Source organism: Dysidea avara, chromosome 1, assembly GCF_963678975.1.
Source record: "Dysidea avara chromosome 1, odDysAvar1.4, whole genome shotgun sequence".
Classification (NCBI taxonomy): Eukaryota; Metazoa; Porifera; class Demospongiae; order Dictyoceratida; family Dysideidae; genus Dysidea; species Dysidea avara.
The window spans coordinates 21,813,063-21,838,880 of NC_089272.1; the positions used below are offsets into that span (position 1 = coordinate 21,813,063).

The window sequence follows — 25,818 nt, forward strand, 5'->3', positions numbered from 1 at the left end:
CAGAGAATCCACAAATTTACTGTACGTTTATCACTGGTGACATATGTATAATGGGAATGATTCGCGGAAGAAAACATTCGTGTATTTCGTGATTTTAAGTGCATTCGTGAATGTTTTCTTGCAAAATTTTTCCTACAATCAAAAAAGTTTTTCTCATGGATCAGTTGATGTAGCATTCATGTAACAAGTGCATAAGCGGGTAGCTACTTGCTAATCTGCATGCGTGACGGTATAGCCAGTGAGGCGCAGGACCGTGGCGTGTGATTTGAACAGATTCAAACTTCAGTGACAGTTAAAAATCAGTGCTACTAAATGGAGCAAATATAATTGCAGCCCAGCAATTCTCTTTGCCGGAATGGTGTGTCTTACCCTCAGTTTTAGTGCCGCCCCCCGGCCTTTAAGGCTATAGGCATGCCTATCGTCCGCGCTCATTATCATGAGTGCCTACTTCTCCAGCGAAATAGCGATCATTCATGGCTACTAGTATGCATAGTATGCAACATGTCAGTCAGCCATATAGTTGAGCGTCCCTAGCTATCCAGAGAAAAAAGTTAATTCGTTGTGGGCGCGTACCCAACTTCATGCAATAAATCGCAAATGTTTTCTCACGAATAAGGAAATAGTAAATCATTCGCGAATGTTTTCTTCCGCGAACCATTCCCGTTATACAGTATATGATTTCTTTTTTGGTGGTAACATATACACTATACTTCCACTGAGCTACATGTACTGTATACTCTTCTGTACTAAAAGATGCAAGAATATTTTGTGCAGCAGCTGAGTTGTAATAATGTTGTTCGTTGCTTTACTTTATAGAGTGCTTGTAGCAAAGTTATTATTCTGGAAAAGACCATCACATACTTGCAGCAAGTGACTTCTGAAAATGAGAATTTGAAAAAGTCTGCAGCATCACAGAACAAATATGGAAGTGGAGATTCAGTAGCAACGCAAGCCATGCAAAATCAAATCACTATTCTAGAAAAAGAAAATGAGTTCTTACGTAGAAAGTTGAAGCTCATTCTGCCAACCAACTCATCACCAGATGAAATAAAATCTACAACTGCAAAGGAGTCTGAATTGCAGAAAGCAAGTGTTTCAGCAACAGAGTTGGCAGAATTAAAGGCTCTTGAAATGATCAGAAAATTACTAGACACAGTTCAAAAGCATCATGGTCAGAGTGGTAGGGTGCAAGAAGCACTAAAGGAATTATCAGCCAAAAAACTTAAAACAATGCATGCTAGTACATGTACAAAACCCGACTGTAATACGAGTCACATTTATCCAAATAACGACAGCTTACTTGATGACTCTGATACAGCTAATGATACAAAAAGGAAAAACGGTACAGAAATGACAGCAGGCATAAAAAAGTTTAAAGGAATTGACTACACTGAGACATCTGAGGAGGAAAAGTGAGTATGCAATACACAATCTTCGACTCGAATTTTAATAACCCATACATGACAATTGCCTCAAATTTTCATCAACACTTATATATTTATTATACCACTATACATGCTGTAATACTTAGGTTTTGTAGAGTGAGCAGTTATCATTTAGGCTATTAGCAATTGTGTACATATACATAAATGTTTGTACTCTTCTTGAACAATAATATTATATGCACAGTTAGTGGAATATTATGTTAGCTTTCTTTCCAATCTATAATTCGTTCACTTTCATTCATTACTTTCCAATGAGGTGAAGGTTCGTTCACTGACAGCCAGTTAAAATCATCAATCTTGTTCCAATTATTTGTGGTGGTATCCAACCCTGAAACCTATAGAACATTAGTCAGGTGACTCCATCATATGACAAGGGTGTGTGCACTGTAGAAAGCACTAATTTAAAAAACAAAACATAATATAATTACCACTTTAACAAAGGTGCAACTCAGGGTTTACTAGCTTACTGGGAAAGTAGTTTTCAATACCCAGCCAGTTCAAGGACATGACTTGTATTGAGCTACATGCAGCTTAACATTATGTTAGAGTTTTAGCAAGTCGAAGTGTAGTCACAAAACTACCAGATGATCTACTGTATATTCTACATGTATGATGATGGAATGATCACAATAATCATTTGGACAATGTGTGGGCCATTGAGAAGACCACAGAACAAGATTGCTACATTGAAAATATGCCTTGGTACTATATATCAAAAAGGTACTGTAAGTAAAAACTTAACTTTGGTCCCACAATTGTAACTCTACTGTGTGTACTATATAGTTGAAGCATAATAACATTTTAAGCGCTAGCACAGGTTTTTGACCGATCATCACATACTAGTGTACACAAAGAGTGCTCTTAGCTTTTTCACCTATTAGGTGAGCACACCCTGAGTGATAATATCACTTATTCCGATTACAGTATACACCCTCACTTCTCAGGCTTTGTGTGTACATATCTGATAAAACATAAATGTTATGTCCCATACACTTGCTCATAGAGACATGTACTGTAAAAAATTTTTTACATAAACAATTTCAAGTGCTGGATTGCATGGGCATATGCCTGTCTATTATGATACCTGATAATGGACAAGTAACTCTGGATACTTCCAATTGTATGGTGCAACTTTGATTTCAGTACAGTCTTCGATTATTCCTTTGCTGGTTACATGAAGATAAAAAGATGAGTGTTCAGTTTGATGGGTTCGGAGCTAAATTTATGTATGAAAAAAAAATTCTTGAGTATACATAATTCACCAAGTCAGATTCACACATTATTGATAATTACAGGGATACATGATATACGTAGAAGTTCATATACATATTCCATGCCAATTATACACACAACAAACTGTAAAGCCAATTATCGACCCTATTTACACAGGGTGTATAACAGGTTGAGGTTTCCCTTCTGTTTGCACTTTAAAAATAACCAATGTCTATCTTTAAAGCTATTGCTATCATACAGTACAATAATAGGGATCCCCTGAAAAATGGTGCTCACCAATCAACAACTATAGAAATAAAATAATAACCACATTCATACATGCATGGAAGATTTATCTACATCAAAAAGTGTTTAATTTCAGAAAACCCTTCCAGAAGACTGAGTGTTGAATTTACAGAACCCATCAATCTGCTAGCCAACCCAGCTGAAAAGCTACATGGTACAGGGTGTATAGATATGGTATCACTGGATGATGACCAATACAAGTGGAGATAAAAAAAAGCAAGGAGAGATAACAGACACTCACTAGAACCCCTAAAAGGCACTGCCACAGATGAATTTACTATTGCGGTGTGAAATGGAAGTTGTGTGCCAGTTTGTTTTCTGTACTGACACTTCCTTAAATGCAACAAAATTCTTATGTTACTTATGCCACATTTATGGATAAAATTTTCACTGTTTCTTTCCATCGAAATATTTAGGCTACATGGTAGGGTAGCCAGTAACATAACACATAGCTACAGCAACCATAGCAACAACAAACAATAAACTTTTGACAAGTGCACAAGTTGACATACTGTAAATGCTGGAGTACATGTGGCATGCATGTTGTAAGGCATGCCACATGCACATAAAAGTCCCAAAATTCATGTTTACATGTATATTGCATAAAACATTGCATGTACACTGTATGTGACACCTACTGTATAACAAGCATATCTTAGGAGATGCCAGTTCAAGAGGTCATGAAAATAGCATTGCAATACGGTATAGCATTTTCAGGTATTTCGAAGAGGCCCTTCTTTCCAAAAAAAAGATATTACTGTTGTTCTTCGAAAATAAATTAAAATTACAGGTAACTTCCCTTCATGTGATTCAAGTGATTTCTTCCAGCTTTAGCTCAGTATATCATTACTGCTTGACCATTGTTGGGAATTGATACTGCCTACTGCTATTCTACTGTAGCATAGAAACAATCAAGCCTGTGGCTACAGTAATTATGAAATTAACTCCACTCAAGCATCCCACAGCCTCTCTCCAGTGCACCAGATCATAAATAATAAGTCAATTTATCACAAGCATATACATGTATCTTCATAATTTGTGACATGAATTTCTGAAGTGATAGCACTATTACTGCCATATGTCTCAGCAAAAACTGACCTAGTTTGCACAACTTCAGATATTTTTTTTCTTTCAAAATTATGTACAGCGTCCAAAGAATGGATCACCTAAGTTTCAGCCTACTTCAGCCTACTGTGGTGAGTAGATCTGGAATTATAGCATGACAGTATTTGTTTTGAGTGGCGTTGTATAGAAAGTGGAGAGTAGTTTGAATAGCTGGTATGGTTTCACAAGGACAAGAGGCTGCTAGCAGTAGGAAGAGCAAGGAAATTGATTTGTACAGTAACTACAAATTTCAGGTGCTTACATTCTCAGCCATAACTTCCATTTGCATCAGTCTACAGCATTGGGATATGTTCACCATGGATTGGCAAATCAGCCAAGGTATAGTTTTAGCCCTTTAGTCAGTTTCGCATACCATATTAGCACTGCAACTTCAATAGTAGCCACACTCGAGTAGTGCAACAATCAATTTCGAAAGTAAGGGCCGTAACACTGATTTAGAACTTTGCAAACTTTTAAGACTTAATTGTTTCTTTGAGCAATGGATCAATAAAAATTGATGTATTTTTTTCTTGTGGCATGTGTAATTTTATACATGTACAGTACTTTGTTTATCGAAACACATGCTTGTGCAAACTAGGTGGTTTTTTTTTTGCTGAGACAGTCACATATAAGTACTACCACGTCCTTACATCAATTAGCTCTTTTCATAGTACCCAAGAAAGATGGGACTTGTCATGAACTTAAAAAGTTAAAAAACACCCTAAGCAGATAAGTGAAATCAGAGCATTCAAGACACAGAGGCTACACGCATTTTAAGTTCTCCCAAGGAGTAGCAACTGGATGGCCAAGGTGGACCTTAGAGATGCCATCCCATTAGTCCCTCAATTGTGTCAATTGTGTCACCTCCTACTCTTCAATTTTGGGAGGAAGTTGTTGGTCTTTACAAAGATACTCAAGACATCTGTGGGGTCTGTGCATCGCAAGAACCTTGGTTCATTATTAAAATAGATTTTCTGAGAATGATGGTAAACTCAGTGACTATAGAGACCTGAAATTGTGGGTAAGACTGGCCTGTGAAACTTCATTGTTTGCTTGAACTACTACTTGGACATTCTGCGACACTTCTAACAAGAAAATCAGACAGGAAGCTCACTGCCTGCATGCTATCCTTAGATCAGCCATTAGTCGCAGCTACTTGGGAAGATAGACATGTAACTGTACCCCAGCCTTGTACAGTGGAACCTCAGTTATCTGAACCCCTTGGGACCAGGGATGGTCCATAAGTCTGAAAACTCTGTATCTCTGAAACTGTACATAAATAACCTTAAAACAGCATAAAATATATATTTTAAATATCAGTATATTCACCTACCCTAATAGAACAGTCACCATACTCTAATAGTTTCCGTAGTTCAGTTAACCAAGAATCCTGGGTTCAGATAACTGAGGTTCTACTGTAAATACCCTACCCCCAATTTTGCTGCTTTCTACAAAATCTGCCAAAAGCAAGCTATGCCAGCCAACCAACAGAATTACAAGGTAGTGGTTCAGTTGTCTCCTCAAGCACTGGAAAATCTTCAGTGGTGGGAACTACACCTCGTGACAATAACATAAGACGCTTCCCTACAAGGAATGGAATTTGGACTAGCGGTCCATGGTCCTCAACTGTACCAATTTCTAACTTCAATTGCCTTAAATGTTGCTTACTGGTACGTGCATACAGTACATGTCAAGGAGTCTTTGTCCTTGAAATACATTGTCACTTAAACTAGTAAAGTGGACCAGGTGTCCTACACCTTCAGCATTTGTGCTGTAATCCATAATAAATAAACTAATGTCCATTTGGTTTCACATGGGGTGCTTTGAGACAATGAGTCACTCTCTAGAATTCCTATGGATACAAATTAATACATGTACATGGATTTAGTAAGAAGAAAACATCCTGACTGCCTGGCAGACTCCTGCAAGTGTTCAAGCATAAATCAGATGACTGGAGGTTCAGTCCAGTCATTGATTATTTTCCTTTCTGCACATTTTCGAACATACTTAATATAACAACTTTACTACAGAGCTTCACAACTTGTGCTGTAAAGCCTTAATAAATAAATACATGTAAATAAATTGCATTTTGAAATGTAATCACCTGAATGGCTCAGATCACACACAGAGTGATTGTTAGCTAATCTTGATTACACAAGGAATGCGAGGTGAATGTCATGTTCAACTTGACTTGTTTAGGGAGCAGAGCCTCCCATTCTGATATACTCTGTATAGTGAGAATAGTCCTCCTTATCAGCAAAACTACTCCAACACACTTAGCCATAAAAAGGCTGATTGGTGTGAACATGAGGCAGTTCTTATATGGCAGTTGTGACAATTTCACTTCGTGTATTATACAAAGACTAGGCCAAACATGTTTATAATTATCTTCACATCACCTTCCCAGAATAGCTGGCCATCACTCTGTGATCTGAACCATTCAGGTAATTCAAGTGATGATGAGCTCCATTCAGGTAATTCAAGTGATGATGAGCTCCATTCAGCACTTACTACTGTAGATTCTAAAATTTCTAATTTTTCCCTTATAGGTTTTTGCATTACCAAAAAACTCCTATATTCTGCATTAAAGAAAAGAGCAGTGTCAAACCTATTACAGAAAGCAACCTACATACACTATTTGCAACGAATGTCACACAGTGTAATATGGAGAAAACAATATGTGGACCAGTCAGCATTTAATCCACTCAGTGCTGTAGCAGGTTTGGTGCAAAAACTATAGACTAGTACAATTTTTTAGTCATAAGCAATAGCAATTTCATTGAACCCATTTGATGTGCTACCCAAAAATTGACATCTTTGTGCAACAAGGCTCAGTAACATGGAAGGGACTTAAAAACTATTGTAAATGCCTCCATTACATTGTATATCCAAAAGGCATGCATCAGAATGTCTGTGAAAAAAAAACAAGGTGTATAGCCCATAGCATACCCATCGTTGAGTATCACATGCTTGGTGGTAGCAGTCAACCCCTTCTGTTTAGTAGTATAGAAACTCACCGGCAAATTTAGGTTCAGGCTCACCAAGGTGCTATCATACGAAGCTTGGCTTCTATCTAATTATTTGGTAGGAAAAATGCAAAGCTTTGTGATCACTACTACTGTATAAACACCATACTAAGACAATAATCACACATACAAACTGTAGTATGTGCATACACAGAGAAAATATTACATGTACAGTATATACTGTATATACATGGAATGTATATACACTTCACACACACAGAAGGCAGACACTCTTTAAGTACCACTGAAATCAAGTTGTACGCAAAGCTTGCTTTATTGAGGAAGGTGATATGTTGATCTCAGCAAAGTACAGTGAAGTACCTGTAGTACTGTTCTGTTAATAGGACACATAGACAAGTCTGGTGAAGTTACCAAACCGCAATTTATAAATTTCACCCAGAACTCAAGCACGTTTTATGAAACATGGTACATTGCCTTGAAGCATACAGTACATGAAGCACAATATGAGCATCCATTGTTTTTCAGTTTTGTATCATGACTATAAGGATCACTTGAAATATCAAACAAAACAATGCAATTAACAATGCAATTAACGGAATAATTTAGGTGGTATTTAAAGCGGATCCAACCTCCTCTGTACTTTACATACAAACATACATACCTGCTGACATGCAACTACAAAAATGCAACTTTTGCAATTATCCACAAACACTGAGCTACAAACTGGTCCAGAAAATATTCTGCATACAAACATAAAAAAGATTTCCTGTAACTATATGTAAGAATTGAGCTGTATGCTATGGTATGGCCTTAAGAAACAAAATATGCAGTAATATAATATATGACTATATTATAAAATGTACCACTCTGCGTAGGCAGTTCAAAGGTGCCGCGAGTGCTATAATTCGTATATAGCACTGCTGCACTAACCGCAACGAGTGCATTATAACTTATAATGCACTGACCGCAGCGTAATATGATTTATACTGGCTGCAGTTTTGTGCTACATTGCAACAGTGCCAGCGGCTAAGGCCACTACAACACTTCACCTAGTAGGTGGCAAGACGCTATACTGTTTACTCGAATTCTTATATAGCCTAACATGCGAAATTCGATTGTGGGGCCACACAGGGAATGTCACTACTACTGTACGTTATACATGTGATCTAAAAGCAGCCATTGGCGATCAAAGAGGCAAGCACGGCAGGTAAAACTCTATTTACATACAGTGTATATATAAACGTAGTTACATACCTTACTAGTTTGATTGAAGCTTCCACTGTAACAAATCACTTTTTAAAATAATGTTATTCTAATTGATACTCAACACAATAATCGATTGAGGGGTTGCCATGTGATTGTATAGTCAAGGCCATGCTTGATACGTAATAATGTCGTTAGTTTTAGAGCGCCACAATCGATATCGGCATTCTACCTTATAAAAGAAATGTAGTTGCAGCCTAGGATCTTTCCACCTATTAGGTGAGTGGTGCATAGTAGTTATACAACGTGCACTTGTGCTCTTCCTGTATAAATGCACTCATGCCCGTTGTATAACTATATATTAGACAAAAAGAACAACAAATGAAATGACAGTCTTGTGAGCACTAACTGGCGGTGAATGGCTACACAAAAGCAGAAATCATGCTGCTTTGTGAGTCATGACTTAGGTCACAAAAACACTAGCCCTCTACAATAAAAAAATTATTAATTTTTAACGAAGTACAGTAGGAATTCAAGCAACAAAAAGTAGTGAAACAAGAAATGAATGATGGTATTACAGCATAGCTCTGTGACAAAATTGCTACATAACAATTAATTATTTTGCACAATACCAAATTAAAATATGGATTAATTATCTTACTGAGCTATACTATAATACTATCATTCATATCTTGTTCCACTATTTTTTATTGCTTGGATTTCTACTTCAATAAAAAAAAATTTATACGTATGACTTCTATTAGGGGGACTGCTGTATTAGAGTAACATGAGTAGGGGGCATGTCACTATTTCACATTTTCACTGAGTTGACATTATAATATAGTAATTGCAACACAGTAATGTAGTGTAATATTGTGATTGTACATCCTAGGCAAATCAGCCGTGCTAATAATAAAGAATATGATATAAATACTGCTACACCAATAATAAGGGCATGTGGTCATCGTGAGTGTCGAGTAAATACCGTAGATTGTGGTCTCCGCATATAATTGTAATTAATTCTTTAATAGGTATGGTACAGGTATCTACAGTATAGTATGTACAAGTTGAGCTGGATCCTGAAAAACAGCTAAAAATTAAAAGTGAGTTTTTCTCAAGAGAGTTAACAATTCAGCCAATCAGATAAGTGGTGACAGCAAAAGTGTCAACAACATACACGTCCATTTTGGCTCCATTACAAGTTCAGGAAAGGGCTGTCTAATGAACAATGTACTTTTGTGGCTTTCCCATAGGAAATGTATGGTGGAAATTTTGATTGGCTGTAAATATTGTGTCAGACATTTGAATGAAAAGATTTTGATAGCTGGTCAAGCAGTGCTACAAATGAGTCAAATTTCAAAATCATGTGTAATTGCATCCATGAGTTGTTAAACGTTTTGAGGATCTAGCTCAACGTGTACATACTATACAAAGTATAAGTGCTTTAAATAATTTGTGGTGTCTAAATATGATACACAAAGAAAATGTTGATACGGTAAATTGATGCCTCGATATGGTTTTATTGCTAAAGAAGACGTCCAACCAACCTGATTGAAGATGACCTGACTGAAGATAAAAGGAAAGATGAAGCGTAGAGGGCACACACTCATCGGAATCCCAAAAAACTGGTGAGTGTATTATTGTGGTGAAAATAGTGGCCGTGTGCTGCTTTGTTTGGCTTCCAGCCTTGTGCCTGAGGCAGGCAGGCAGGCAGGCAGGCAGGCAGGCAGGCAGGCAGGCAGGCAGGCAGGCAGGCAGGCAGGCAGGCAGGCAGGCAGGCAGGCAGGCAGGCAGGCAGGCAGGCAGGCAGGCAGGCAGGCAGGCAGGCAGGCAGGCAGACAAAAATTTGAGTTTTGGTATTTTCTTTTTAATACTATATCCGACCTCCTGACCCTTTGAACCTGGTAAGCCATATTTAGGTTTTGATGCATGCCTCTATATTATGGGGCGCCATTTGTCTCAAAATTAGTCAAAATCACAGTATTTAAACTCCAACCACATATTTATAAACACTGCTACAGATTTAATAAACACTGCACTAGATACAGTATATAAATCCTGCACGAAATATATACAATAACTTAATTCACAAGTATAACAGCCACTATATTATTCACCAAGAACTCCATGATGAGATGGCATTAAGCATTGATGCAATTGGGTACACCTTCTTCATCAAATGTCTCTCTGCCATGGCTGTACACTGCTTCAATAAAGAAGGAATACCCTAGCCATACTTGGTGCTATGCCATTAGATTCCTCATGCATTACAGAATTCAGCGGTATACAATTGATCACGTGATCTTACAATGGATGCTCACAACATTTAAAAATGCTGTTAAGTTTCAGCAAAGACAACAGCTGCCATTCATCACTTCATTTCAAAAGTACTCTTTAATGTTGTATAAAACTGTTTAAATGATATTGCAGTGCGTTATGCATAAGAATAACCTATTGTATAGTAATAGTAACCTGACGCTTTGCCTATACTGTAGTTCGCACTTACACAATATATCATGTCCAAATTAATTCCGGGTTCAAAGGATTAATGTTGTATTTGATGTTAATTTGATGTGAGATGGACTACAGTATGTTCCAGTTGAGCTGAATCCTCAAAAACATTTAATAACTCATGGATGCAATTACACACGATCTTGAAATTTGGCTCATTTGTAGTACTGCTTGACCCGCTAAAAATATTTCAAAATCTTTTTGTTCAAATGTTTGACATAATAGTTAGGTAATCCTAAGGCTGCAGCACATGTTGCTGTAGACCTTCAGTGCTGGTCACTGCAAAGTGTTAATTATACAACCAAGTACTAAGAATACGAAACACGGTTAAAATTACGTCATAAATAAATAAATAATGAATAAACAATAATTAATGTTTGAGAAAACTACGAGGCCTAGAGAAATAAACTAATCGGGGATCGATTCGCCTGTGAACGAAGGCACAAACGTATAATCGTCGCGCCCGTTCGTGCTGATGACTTCACCACACGTTAGTCTCGTGCCCAGCCGGGCTCGCGCTAATGCGCAAACACCGTCTGGTGACAATGCTCGAGTTTCTTGGGCCTGGAAGTGCGATCCAGCCAAAATATTGGCTGGCCAATCAGAATCGAGGAGTTGCATAATCGTTTTAAAACAGTGAAAAACCATTCGAAAATGACTAGGAATAAGGTAAAACTCAGAATGGGGTGTTTACTAGATGCGATCTCTTCATTCATTGTATTAGTCGAGGAAGCGTTTCATTTCTGGTGAAACGTCGAGTCATGATTCATAAGGTGAGATAGGAAAAAACAACTTGACAACAAACATTTTGATCAACCTAGGTGAGTAACTTCTGATAAAACGGCTTTAAATATTCTGCTTTTTCATCTACTTCCAATACATTCATGCGATTATGCAATTCGTCGATTCTGATTGGCCAGCCAATATTTTGGCTGGATCGCACTTCCGGGCCCAAGAAACTCAAGCATTGTCACCAGACGGTGTTTGCGGATTAGCACGAGCCCGTTTGGGCACGAGACTAACCACACGTGTAATTCTATATAACGCCCAGTACCACACCCTTGCTTAATTACAGATTGCGCGAAGGAGAAGATTAGCGAATGTCTGTGAAGTGACTGCAGGAGAGTGAGAGGCCACTTTGAAGATTACAAGTAAGCTTTTATGTCTGTAATGTCTCAAGTCTCCATGCCAGCTGCCAGTCACATAATTAACAATACAAGAAAACATTAAACGGAGTGGCTATACGGTACTCACATATGAATAGTTCTTAGGCTATTTGTACGGCAGTCACGTGATTCATAATAAACGAGCTAGTTCAACTATTTTTGCATTCCGGAAACTACACGTGACTTTTGGCGCATAAGTTTGGTGGTGTGAACTCTGGTACATCTTTGACTAGAGTGCTTTGGTGGATTTTATTGTGATGTAATATCGACGTTTCAGCAAGCCAAATTATTGGCCGAATTTGTGCAATCCTGTACCCCAGACACCCTGACGATTTTCTGGCGAGGAGAATCAGCGTCGGCAACACGTGCACCAAAGAAGTACTCAGAAAGGGACCATATAGTTGTAGAACGAGTAAGTATTACCGGATTACTGTCTAAATAATATAGATTGTACAGTTGGCACCCATGCACTTCAAGCTTGACTTCTAGATTAGCATGCAGCCTCCCATTGCCACCACTTAAAATGAACAGACATCATTGTAAACTTTCTACTTTGCAGCAATTCATTGAACAGTCACCCTGGCTACAAGATAAGCAACAGTCCCAACTACTGCTGCAATGTACTTGACGGATTGATCACATTAAGTGTCTCTCAGCTACACATAACTAGTATGACAAGAGTTAAGTGTCTCACTCCCAGCTATGTATGACGAGATAAGTGTCTCATTTCCAGCTATGTGTGACAAGAGTTGAGTGTTTCACTTCCAGCTATGTGTGACAAGAGTTGAGTATCTCACTTCCAGCTATGCGTGACAACAGTTGAGTGTCTCACTCCCAGCTACACACAACCAACTAGTATGACAAGAGTTAAGTGTCTTACTCCCAGCTACACTAGTATGGCAAGAGTTAATGCTGCTATGTGACCAATCTCATGACTTACAGGGTACAATCACAATCTTAAGAACTCCTCCGGATTGTATTTCAAGTTTTACTGAATGCTAGTGTTATGGAAATGCTTACACTAGCTACGACCACTGGGTAGCAATCAAGTTCATGTCAGATTCCGAAGTTGCATATGTCACACAACTGATGTTTGAAATAAATCGTTGCCTTTGCTAATTCTTGATCAGCATAAATTCTTCAGGTCCATCTTGGAAAGTGCAAATGCAAATTGATTACTGGAGTGTATATTTCTGTAATGATCTTTGTTCTGGCAGAGATCTAATCATGCCATTATGACCACAAGGTAATTCATGGTCATCTTATTCTAGCTATGACATAATATACATGCTTGTAATGTATTTTTGTGCATTAATTAGCTCTAGCTAGCTAGCAGTTAACTGATATTTCTGTACTAGTTTGAGTACAGCTATCTGAATATTGATTTTGTGATTATTATTATAATAAAAATTATGCATGTTCTTACCGAAGCTACAATGCATACATAAGTACAAGTGAGCATGCAGTATCACTGTACCATGCATAGAAACTCAATAAGTCAGCTGAGCTTGAATGAGCTGTCAACAGTGGCATATCCAGACTCTGGGTTGGGACAAAAAAGTCACAGCCTGCTGACAATGACAGCCCTCCACCAAATATAACACACTGCACTGCATAATTTGATACTGCTTCTCTGAATAGTGTGACTGCTTTATTGGAGTGATTGACTGCATGCTTTATTACAATATCTCGATCTCACATACCAAAAACTCTTTGGTAGGGCATGGGCCCACCCCTAAACATGCACTGTATGTCAATCTCTGTCACTGAGGAGGCAGCTGACCGTTGCCAACAAATAGTTTTTTGGAAATTTGTAGTTACACCTTAGTTACATGTGATCGTACGAATAGCATGTAAGCTATTCGTACGTGGTACCATCATATAAATAGCTTTTTTGCTATTCATACGGACCACCGTACCATAGGCCATACGAATAGCACAAGGTGGTTTAATAGCTATTCGTACGTGACCACACAAATAGCACGTGAGCTATTTGTACGTGACTGTACTAATAGCACGTGGGCTATTTGTACGTGCCCGTACGAATAGCAACGGCCAACATTAAAACACATGCCACGCTCTTTACCATATGAAATACAAGTAAACAATCTTGTATTGTGCAGCTGACACGACAAATTTCCTTTCTGTTGGTGTCAGGCAATTCAATACACGCTTAATCTTTTTTGCCTTCACCTGGCTTAGCTACTAGGTTCTGGCTGGCTTGGCTGTCTTCCTTTATCTGGTTCATCTGGCTTGCATACTCCTACAGTATTGTGTAGCTATCTCCTGCAGGTTGTGTATGCATAATTATAGTGCATCACCAGTCACTGTGCCATTGCTACACCACTGATGAACCTTATTTAGCTCTTGATACTTTACTGTATATTGGCTAATAATTTTTAATCTGTTGATGTTGCCTATAATGTATTGCTGCATACAATACTGCAATAATGTATAGTTCTCTCCTGTATGTTTTGTATACATAATTACATATACTGTGTACACATCACTGTGCCATTACCACATCAGTGATGTATTGGCACTTAGCTACTGGTGGCCTTTAGTTACGATGCCACTATTGTGTTGTATCTGTCACTATTGTGACATGTTGAGTTAATTGATTTGGGGATCATGCCTTCACCACCTAATAGCCTCACCAGGGGGCTGTCACGTTGGTGTATGTACTTGGTTGTATGTTACGCGGTCCTAGTAATAATAATAATAATATTTACGGCCAATCAAAATTTTCACAATACATTCCTATGGGGAAGCCATATAAGAACAGTGTCTATTACAGCCCTTTCCTGAACTTGTGATGGAGCCAAACTGTACGTGTCTGTTGTTGACACCTTTGCTGTTACCAATAATCATTTGGTTGGCTGAAATGTTAACTCTGTCGAGAAAAAAATCCACTTTTAAGTTTTAGCTCTTTTTCAGGATTCAGCTCAACGTGAACATACTATAATAGACTGAATTATTCCATAAAGGTGATTTTTGTCACATAAGATGTCTCTAGGATGATTTAGGCAGTGTTTTATGTAGCATGCGTCACTTTTGGGGGAACCCTACCTAAACAGCACTACTGTACTGTTTGGCATGACTTCATGACATAATGGTGTAATCTTCACCTTTTGTATACAGTAGTTGCTCACCACCAAATCACTTGTACTGGCCCTACTATTGTCATGCTAATATTATGTATAGGCAGTAACACAGCACCTGACAACCATCACTAACAATTCTCAAGAAGCACTTTAGTGGGTTAAAGTGCAATGAAAATGTTTTGTAACTATGAAAGAACAGATCACCTATAGACATGAGAACACTTCACAAATTTGGGCAGTGTTACTATAGCATCAATAGTACTGTACCTAAATAGGCATGCCAAGCACAGTATGCAGAGCAAAGCTTATAATACAGTAAGTCGCTATAACAAATCAATTTTAAAAATAGGTGTTGCACATGTACGAACAACATAAACACATACAAATAATAGTTATACGGACACAATGTGGAGTCTATAAAATTTATAAACCTGAAGGCCCGGGCTGTAGCGCACGAGAAAAGCGAGGGTGCTACTAAGGGTCTGAGGATTTATAAATTTCATAGACTCTACATTGTGCCCATATAACTGCTTTAGACTCTATTTCACGTTACACTCAGATTACTTACCTCATCCATGACTATTTCTGCTGTAGGTTAGGCAAAAACGGCTGGTTTTCTTGCGATAATACTAGCGCCATGGCAACTATGCGTCCTCACGTGACAAAATAATCGTGCTCGTTCACACACGTGAACAATGCATAGCGATTGGATAAACCTAGATTTTGAGCATGTTATATTGTGCCTGAAGGCGTGAAGTATACTAGAGTATATGAGATTTATTACCCACCCAAACCAGAGTCTAATTCATAGTTATACATACAGACATATATACATACACTGTACACGTGTACAGCGTAGGGCTACTCTACTTACATACATACTTGCAATCAACACAGTTTGTTATGTGTAAAGTCGAAGGAGATCCAAATAACTTGACTTCACAACCAGTTAATTCATTCACAACAATGTCCTGAGCATTTATTTCTGACTCCTATAAATATATAAGCATAACAATGAACATATACATAACAGATCACTGGAATATGCACATGGGGGTAGACCCTGTATACATACATCCCATAAAATAATGCATCTTCTCTAAGATGCTGGACATGTATTTGTAAAACCTGTCAGCGCTTCACTCAAGAATTTGAAGCCTGTTGGTGATAAATGAAACCTACAGGTGAAGCTATCACACAAGCATATTTAAATACCCAGGCAAAGAAAGTATCACTGTGTGGCAGTTTTCAGGTGTTTGCCGAATAGTTGCAAGCAATGAAGCACAAGTTGCTACACCTAATGGAATAAGCCTTATCCAAAATTACGTCACAGACATAAAAACGTCTGCTGTAGTGTGGGGACGTTCGTAAAATTTGTATGGGCAACTATGGGGAGAAAAATTTTGAAGGGCAATATCTCAGCCAAGAAGGAAAATATTGAACTCTAACTAGCAGGTACTAAGACATTACAATACGTACATACAAACGATTTTCGGTTGATTTTCAAAACAACGCTGATTCCTATTCTTTCAGCTAATTTTTAAACATACTTGCTGGTTAGAGCTTGATATCTTCCTTACTGGCTGAGATATTTCCGTTCAAAATTTTCTTCCCATAGTCGCCCATACAAAAATGTACAAACATCCCCACACTACAACGGCCAATTTATGTCTGTGACATAATTTTGGATAAAGTCCATAACTTAAACAAAACACAAGCACAAACACATCTATACAACAGAGTTTTGAGGCTTTTACCAAGAGTTCACACGACTCTTGCTTTGACTAATGAAGTTGTGTACAAAACAACAGTTGATTGTAAGACAAAAAGAAAATTGCCTAGGATACACAGTTTATTAGGAGTTTTAATTACTTGTACACACTCAGTCACTATCAACACTACCATTTGCTCATTGTTATCACAAAAGCTGACATAAGCACACCATGCCAACACAAATTATATTACATCACTTGAGATTGTTGCTAAACAATTACTAATGTTGCTAGGTTACTGTTGCAAGTTTACTTAAACCATTGCTTAGGTGTAATCCATATGGTGTCACACTTTCTGTTGATGCTGATGCAGTAACTTCTTTGATTAATTAATATTGACGTACATGCAACATATAAGTCGAGGCAACTTGCTAGAGTGTACAATGAAAGCAATTTAAGATGTCAAGTGAATGAAAAAGATTACAAGGTATACACTCCAGTGCTAAAGTGGCAAACTGAATCCTTCACAACCATGCAAATAATGTTGTGCATGCTTTCCACAAAACCATATGGATGACCTCAATTGTGAACCATTGGTGACGCTGTGTACCACATTAATTAGCTGTAACCAGAGCAATAGTCTTGATAAAGTAATAAGCAGCAAAACCTAAAACTTTATTTACAGCCAGACTGAGAGATCTTTAATTATAGTAAAATATATAAGATGCATGGTCACAGCACTTGCATAATAATACTCCATCAATCAGTGACAGGAAAATAATTGACTCTTTAGTAAGCAACAATACGACTACAGCCATCTGGTTGCAAGGTGTCTGAATTAAAGAGATGTCCCGCACATATATACACTGTACATACTAGCAATTTGCTTGGTTACACTGAAACCTCTTGTCTGAGGATGTCACTGAGTGCTATGGAATGTGGTTTGTTAGTTATCTTTAACAGTCAGCATGCCTCCTGTTTCTTAGAAGTGCTTTTTTCCTGAGAAGCATTAAGTACAGTACAGAATTTTGAAATCATTAGACCACTTTATTTAAAGGCATGAGGAACTTAATTAAGGATATGGTAATGTCTGGAGTACACATTTTCTAAACCACACATTGGCAAATTTGTATGTTTTCCAAAGTGTCTCACAGACTTACAGGTACAGTTCCTTGTATTGAAATGAAACTTGGACACAGGGTTTACCATCTATAGAACTACCAATTGGCACAAACAGAGTGAAATAGCAAGATCATAGGTGAAGATATGGCTTCAAGAATATAGTATATGTTTTGGTGAAGAATAAGCCTGTTAGTCACAGAAATACACTACTTGCTGAAAAGATCCTAATGAAATGTGATTATACACTACATATACATACCGTACATGTACATACAAACTTTTGAGTAACATAATTTTCGCGGATCAAGGATTCTCATCCTTTTGCTTTGAGGATCACTCACTCTTCACTGAGGTTACCTATTAGAGCTAAACCCTTGTAATCATTAATTTCAAGTATGAAACTTTGCGGAATGCCAAGCAACTGTGAAATCCGTGAAATTTACATACAGGGTGTACCTTGAAATTTGTACATATACACTTGTTCAATCCATACTGCACATGAAACATCACTTGATGGGGATAGCCAAACTAGTACATACATTAAACGAAACTGTTCCATAGTAAATTATCCCTACCAAAACATGCAAGACTAACTGCAAGTAAGCTTTGTACAAGTCATTCAGAAACCACACTACTACCAGTAATCCCATTACTTTTGTTTTGGTAGCGTATCACCACTCTAGCACAAACACACTTACTTTAGTGTACAGTGTGTGAAAAAAAGTCAAAACATGCATCAAGTGCAAAGTTGAATGATATCAAATCTGTTGAAAATGAAGGCACTAGAACTGTAACAAAATTCCCATCGGTTCTAAAGGTTTTATGGAGAGGATGTGCAAGGTAAGGAACAAACATTTAATAAGTACACCCCTGTACCAGTGTATGCTGTGTGCATGCAGTTTTTGGGAAAGTCAAAGTATGTCAGTACTTAATAAACTCTGTTTGCATGTGATTAATCATGTGTGAAGGCACAAGGTGAGACTTTAAACATTCAAAGTACCTAAAGCATGGCTGATAATTACATGAAATAAAGTACTAGTGGTCGGAGTATTAATATACCAATATGCACTGTATTTGTCCCTTGAATTTTCTTTCATATGTACTGTTTTCTGTACAACCTTGTAACTGGTGCTCAAACAATACAATGTGGCTTCAGATACGGCTTTGTACCTGTAGATCACTGTAATAACCAAAGTACCACAATATGATGCAAAGAAGGAATGTGTGAATCATGTAATATATCTTCAACTATTCATCGACATGCATATATATTGATTGTCAGATCTTTTTACAAGATCTCTTTCAGTTCTCAATTACACACTTATACACTTTACATACAGATGTACATTATTCTCAGAAAGAGTCATACTCGACAGGCATATAACTCCTATAAAGCAAGCAGTTTTTAATTGAGTAATCAGTTTCATGTCTACAAACAGAACATATACACTGTAGTATAGTAACACACACTAAATGACTCATAGAGTAGCATAGTCATCATGGATTCTGTTGTTCATACTAGCCATGAAGACACACAACAAAAAGGGCTTCTGTTTGGAAAGGATAATAGAGCATGACAAGGAAAGACATTTACCTAAAGTACAGTGTATGGATCGATGTACAGTACCAGAAACAACAGTCAGTCAATCGATTTACAGTAGTTTATGTAGCTTTACAGAAGTGCATAATAGCTTTGAGATGTACTGTACTCTAACATGATTAGTGAACACCATAACATGTTGCATACTATTGTTACCTAGCTGTCTGTCCTATATCATAATAAAACAAAATTACAAAGTTTCCCAGTAGGGTAAAATTTGTCAACCCAGACATCTTGTCAGACACAAATTTTCAGTGGTTTGTATTGTACTAACCAATAATAGCATTCCAAAACGGAGACAAAAGTACCAACCAACCTACGTAGCAACATACAACATTAAACTCATGTACATTGCAACTGTACTGTATAAACTTTCCAAATAAAATTACCTTCATTACACAAATCTCATCTCTTTTACTAAAAATTCCATGCTGCAGTGGATTAGTAAGTATTGCAGTGGATATTAACTGGCCAGCATTCTTATCTTTATCAGATACCACATCATAGCTAGAAGTTTCTTTCTCCTTTGTCCTTTTAGTAAATGTGAATTTCTTCTTTGGCATCAGTTGATCTTGTTTCTCAGCAAGCATGGTTTGTAAATGGTTCACATGCTGCACATTGATACAACGTGATTATACATACTGTAATACATTGTGTGTGTACGTGTGTGTTGTGTATGTATACAGTACCTTCTTGTGGTGGACCTGGTAACATGGTATGGTTAATGGTGCACACAGTTCATACATTGCATTGAGAAAGAGTCTTAGCTCCCTACAATTAATGTCCTTGGGAGTCCATTCATTCACTGGCCTAAATATATAGGTTACCCAGCATCCCTTGGCTAGATGGGTGGATGTCTCCCATGGGGGTGGGGACTAGAACGAAGAAGATTCCAGGACAGGTAGTCAAGAACTCACACCATTGGGTACCAATCAGTGTCAAATGCTTAAAATAGTGCCTTCATTGGCTGTATATACAGTAAGTGGCACTTACAAATTTAAACAGCTAGACGGTACATCACATAAATGCTGCCTTTACCATTAAGCAATGTATTGTACTTTTGTACTGTTTATCAGCTAATGGGGCTGACATCATTTAAAGACATATTTATTTAATGGATCGACTATCATAATCACAAGCAGCATTTGTTTAAGCATGTAGCTACACTCCTACTTAAGCTAAGGAATTTAACAAGAAGGCTTCATGTAAGTGAAGAGTATTCATTGAACTGCTTCTGTTGTGACAAAAGGATTCAGTATTCATAACAATGATGGCTTCTGATCTACATTGTATAGTTTCACTTACCATACACTGGCACTACATTTATATGTTTAACCATTACCATAGATACAAAAGAAATCAATCAATTTAATTCCAGAAATACAAAGACTTTATATAGCACAATGTCAACATAATATTATAACATACTGCACTTACTATATACATGTACGTACATGTTGAGATGTCCTCAAATCATATGAAGTTAGAAACATTGTTGAGTCGGTCACTAGTTTCTGAAGTTGTTGGATCGCAACATTCACTTCATCAAAGAACAATTGTAACTCTTCCTGCTTAACATTGCTGGAATTAGACAGCTGGCTTTCAATATCTATTGTACAAGAATGAAACATACACAAGTAAGTAATTACACAAGTCACAAAACAGGCTTCTATTTGTGCTGGGTGCTTAAAATGCATGTACATTACCTAATTTTCTTTTAGCAAAGTCCAAACTGAACCGTTTTATACTGTCTTCTGCTGAAGCATCCTTCACTTGCTTTTTCTTCTCCAGGAGAGCCTTTCTTTCTGCTTCTCTTTGACGTAGCCTTTCAGGGATCTTATGCTATATCAGTGAAGATTAAGTATGTACAGTATGGTGATTCCATTATTATTAGTACAGTAAGACATTCCAAACTAGCACCTTCAAAGTAAAAACGTCTGAGGAAATGTTAGAATGATGCAATGAAAACTGAGGTGGAGCCAAGGTTTTATTACGTCATTCTAACACTGACTCCGAGGACGTTTATACTTCGAAGGTGCTAGTTTGGAGTGTCTTACTGTTTTAGAAAATGGTCTGCCAGCAGTGAAAAGGACAGCTATTCCTTGCGCCATTGCTAGTGACAGTGTTATGCACAAGGCTGCCATGGGAAGGCTAACTTACTTTCCTCTCAAGGCTTAGTCGCTGAAACAGCACTTTCATTGGTGATGCAGACTGCTATTAACAAGAATTGCATCAACTTGAGTAAGAGAAATCTGTGAAAAATTAGCGACACGTGGTAGCAGCCATAAGGTTGTATCGTTATTGGTATAGCTACCAGACATTGGACTAGACACTGGAGTATCCTCGCAACTGTTCAAGGCAAGTCTATATCACGAGGGAGAATCAATGGATTGACGTCACCGTGCCTCATGTAGCTAAACAAAGTAAAAGTGGAGAAAGACAGCTAGCATAACTACTGCACAATAATGGCGCTGGTTTTTAGCATGTCACGCAGCAACATAGCCCATTTTCTAGGAAAGTAAGACACCAATACTTACCTTGGCACTCCAGTTTACCCTCCAACACCAGAATAGGGTGGTGAAGAACGTGCTGGTATAGTCAGTTGTGCTAATTGTTTTGTTGAGACCTGTGGTGGAGTCGCTTCGTGAATAAGAAACTTCTATTTTAATCAAACTTTAAAGCATTGCTAACATACCATTCTAATACACAAAAATATACTGTAGATACCATATAACGGGTTATTATAGCATCTGAAATTTCTTAAATAATAGCAGCAGAAAATCTAGAGACTGAAGGTCATCGCTAATATTAAAACTTGCTGTTAATAAAGGTACGTGCAAAAAAACACATTCATAATAAGCACCAACTATTTCTGTTTGAACTAGCAAACTAGAAAACAAAGCAAATTGTGCCGGCATGGCATCATTTTTGTTATTGTCCGAGTCATATCCACTGCTTAACTAGTTCACATGGGCTGAGAGAAATCTTTCTAAAAATATGAGCTAGACCTTTGCTAGCAAACCTGCAGGCTAAAATGCAATCATTTTATATATAGATTGTTAGCTCAAGTCACATGTACCTTGTCTTATCTACACTTTTTGCTTCAACTTTCATAAGCTTCTTTACAGGACACAGCTTTGGTTGGGCAAACGTATATAGTGATGAAGCCTTCAACAAATGTGACCTTAACAAAATCATGTGATGATGCTATACGGTATTAAAATTCTTAAGAATTAAATTTTAGCAAATGATCTTAAATGCTAAAATTAATCACTTGCTATAAACCTGCTATATGTATGCAGTATCATGATTAAAATTCAAACAAAACATTGTGGGCTGTCAGAATTCCTGTATGGAATTAACCACTTTAGCAAATGTATACAAGTCAAATCGAATGATAATTTTAAGGAATATGTTGACAAGAATAGTTACCGTAATCGGTATAGCCTAACTATTTTGAGGGGGGAAATTTTTTTGCTGATTTCGCGGTTTTGTGGGTTATCAGCAAAAATTTTATTCTTGAAATATTTAGACCTCCACATACAGGTACAGGTAGTCTAATACATTTTGGAACTGTTTGCAAATCCATGAAAATTTTATTTTTAGCAACATCGCTCATACTCGAAATACATGCTATACGGTATTGCTAAATGTATGTAAATGTGCAAGCTTCCAATCACCTATTATGCACCTATCAATGTAATCCCCGACTACAACTGATGATACAGGCTGAGGTGGAGGAAGGTGGGGATTTGCATCACTGAAAATTACAATTCCTCACCTACTGGGGAAGTACTGGCGATGCAAACCCAGACCAAGTCTCAACCTGCAAACTCCGGGAATACTGGGGCTAGGAGGGATTTGTACAGTCGTGTGGCATTGGTCTAGTGATGAGTTAGTTCAAGTGGATTCTAGTATGAACGTAGTAGCTAGCACCCAAGACACTCCTTCCTAAACTGAAAGCACACACCTTTGCTGTCTTGAGTGAATTTCTTTAGTGAAGACAAATCCCCACTATGCCGGGGAAATTTAGCGATTAATTCCCCCACCATCCCTGACCTTTCCCCACCCTCAGCCCGTATCAGTGGTAGTCGGGCATTACAATGATAGGCACATTACTCATGACTGGGATACATTGCTCACACCAGATAGAAACAATCAAACACCCTATGTAGAGTAAATTATCTATTCTCGGACACCATGTATACTCGGACACTCGTTCTTGTAAACTGCTGGACGGAATCCTACAAAAATTGGTGTGGAAATACCTTGCATATAGCCCAACTATACCTCCAATTTTGAGCCAAAACTCTTGTTTGATTGTTGTGCTAGATCACATCAAAGTCGTTGCTCAAAATCATAGATTCTCGGACAAAATTCAAGTATTGTCGGACACCGGTCAGTAATCCTACATCAAATACTTTAAAGATTTACCACCAACACCATCTGTTAGGGCTATTCATTAGCTATCAGCAGAGCCATAGTTTATTTCTTTCTATCTCATTTGCAGGAAGCTGTGATCGGAAATGTGCGAGCATGTCACCACCTCTATTCTCGGACACGAGTTATCAGCTTGTTCTCGTACACGGTTATATCAAATCGTACAAAAATTATTGTACACATACTTTATACACAGCCTATCTGAACCTCCAAGTTTGAGCTAAAAAGCTTTTATGGTTAGCTAACTAGAGCGGATTAAAGTTTCCACAAGAAAATTAGTATTCTCATTTTTCTCGGATAATAACCAATGCTTCCTACCCCAAATAATTTAGCCACTTCCTACCACCACCATCTGATAGAGCTGTTCATTGGCTATCAGCAGAGCCATAGTTTATTTCTTTTCATCACCGTAATGGATAGTTATGATCGGAAATATGTGATTATGCAATTACATCTATTCTCGGACACATCGTTTCTGTGCTGTCTGATTGAATCTTGGCTCAAGCTATTTCTGGTGATTTTTTTTTACTTTTTATTGACTTGAACTACTTTAAATAGCATGTAATGCCAGTGAACTACCTTTTTGCATCACCAGAAATAGCTTGAGCCAAGATTTAATCAGACAACACAGAAACAATGTGTCCGAGAATAGATGTAATTGCATACTCACATATTTCCGATCATAACTATCCATTACGGTGATGGAAAGAAATAAACTATGGCTCTGCTGATAGCCAATGAACAGCTCTATCAGATGGTGGTGGTAGGAAGTGGCTAAATTATTTGGGGTAGGAAGCATTGGCTATTATCCGAGAAAAATGAGAATACTAATTTTCTCGTGGAAACTTTAATCCGCTCTAGTTAGCTAACCATAAAAGCTTTTTAGCTCAAACTTGGAGGTTCAGATAGGCTGTGTATAAAGTATGTGCACAATAATTTTTGTACGATTTGATATAACCGTGTACGAGAACAAGCTGATAACTCGTGTCCGAGAATAGAGGTGGTGACATGCTCGCACATTTCCGATCACAGCTTCCTGCAAATGAGATAGAAAGAAATAAACTATGGCTCTGCTGATAGCTAATGAATAGCCCTAACAGATGGTGTTGGTGGTAAATCTTTAAAGTATTTGATGTAGGATTGCTGACCGGTGTCCGACAATACTTGAATTTTGTCCGAGAATCTATGATTTTGAGCAACGACTTTGATGTGGTCTAGCACAACAATCAAACAAACGTTTTTGGCTCAAAATTGGAGGTATAGTTGGGCTATATGCAAGGTATCTCCACACCAATTTTCGTAGGATTCCGTCCAGTAGGTTACGAGAACGAGTGTCCGAGTATACATGGTGTCCGAGAATAGATAATTTACTCTATGTAATGAACAAATTTGCAATTGCTGTTATAGATCACTACACATTAATTTTGTTCATGATCATGATGTGTAAGGCATCATGTCAGAGTCAACAATATAAGTGATCCCAATTAACTCCTGAATATGTACAAAACATACATATCCTGTACTGCCATAGTAAACTTTCCTCAACAGTAGCATTTTGTTGAACCGCATCTATGCTCTTCATACTTGCTGAAAACAAAGAACATTGACCGCATTCTAGAGTTCATAAGCCGGGGCTTATGAACTTCTGATTCTGTATCAATGTCTTTATTTGCTCACATTCAATTTCTACTAAGCGCCTCAACCATGAAAACAATACGGTGTGCTTTAAAAAGAACTCGAAACCTTCTATGCTAGCCTTGTACATAGTCTACAAAGAAAAGACATACCGTGTATTGTTCCGTCATCGGTTTCTTGAAATCTTCCAGAGCGAAAGCTCCTAAATTATATTACAGTATGGGGGGTGACGTCCGAATCGAAAATCTGTGCGCACGTGCACGTGGTCGAA

General features: G+C 37.7%; 2 protein-coding genes across 3 annotated transcripts in view; one reads left to right on the forward strand and one right to left on the reverse strand.

The window, feature by feature from the left end:
- Nucleotides 1-1,643, forward strand: part of LOC136259177 (uncharacterized) — a 3,906-nt gene extending 2,263 nt beyond the window's left edge. Inside the window, exon 2 of the mRNA XM_066052634.1 lies at nucleotides 817-1,643. Within this exon, the coding sequence (XP_065908706.1) occupies nucleotides 817-1,416 (600 nt within the window). The 3' untranslated portion in view covers nucleotides 1,417-1,643. The remainder of the gene's footprint in view (nucleotides 1-816) is intronic.
- Nucleotides 1,543-25,813, reverse strand: LOC136259182 (tubulin-specific chaperone C-like). 2 transcript variants are annotated; one of them, XM_066052646.1, is made up of 9 exons: nucleotides 25,425-25,509; nucleotides 22,010-22,098; nucleotides 21,179-21,314; nucleotides 20,927-21,081; nucleotides 19,862-20,083; nucleotides 15,921-16,030; nucleotides 7,716-7,794; nucleotides 2,530-2,661; nucleotides 1,543-1,780 (listed from the first exon to the last, which is right to left on the reverse strand). In XM_066052646.1, the coding sequence occupies exons 1-9, from the start codon at nucleotides 25,492-25,494 to the stop codon at nucleotides 1,646-1,648; spliced, it is 1,128 nt and encodes a 375-aa protein (XP_065908718.1). In that variant the 5' UTR covers nucleotides 25,495-25,509; the 3' UTR covers nucleotides 1,543-1,645. The 2 variants fall into 2 exon arrangements, with proteins under 2 accessions (XP_065908718.1, XP_065908728.1); XM_066052656.1 differs by lacking the exons at nucleotides 22,010-22,098; nucleotides 25,425-25,509 and adding an exon at nucleotides 25,700-25,813.
- Between the last annotated feature and the right edge of the window lie 5 nt (nucleotides 25,814-25,818).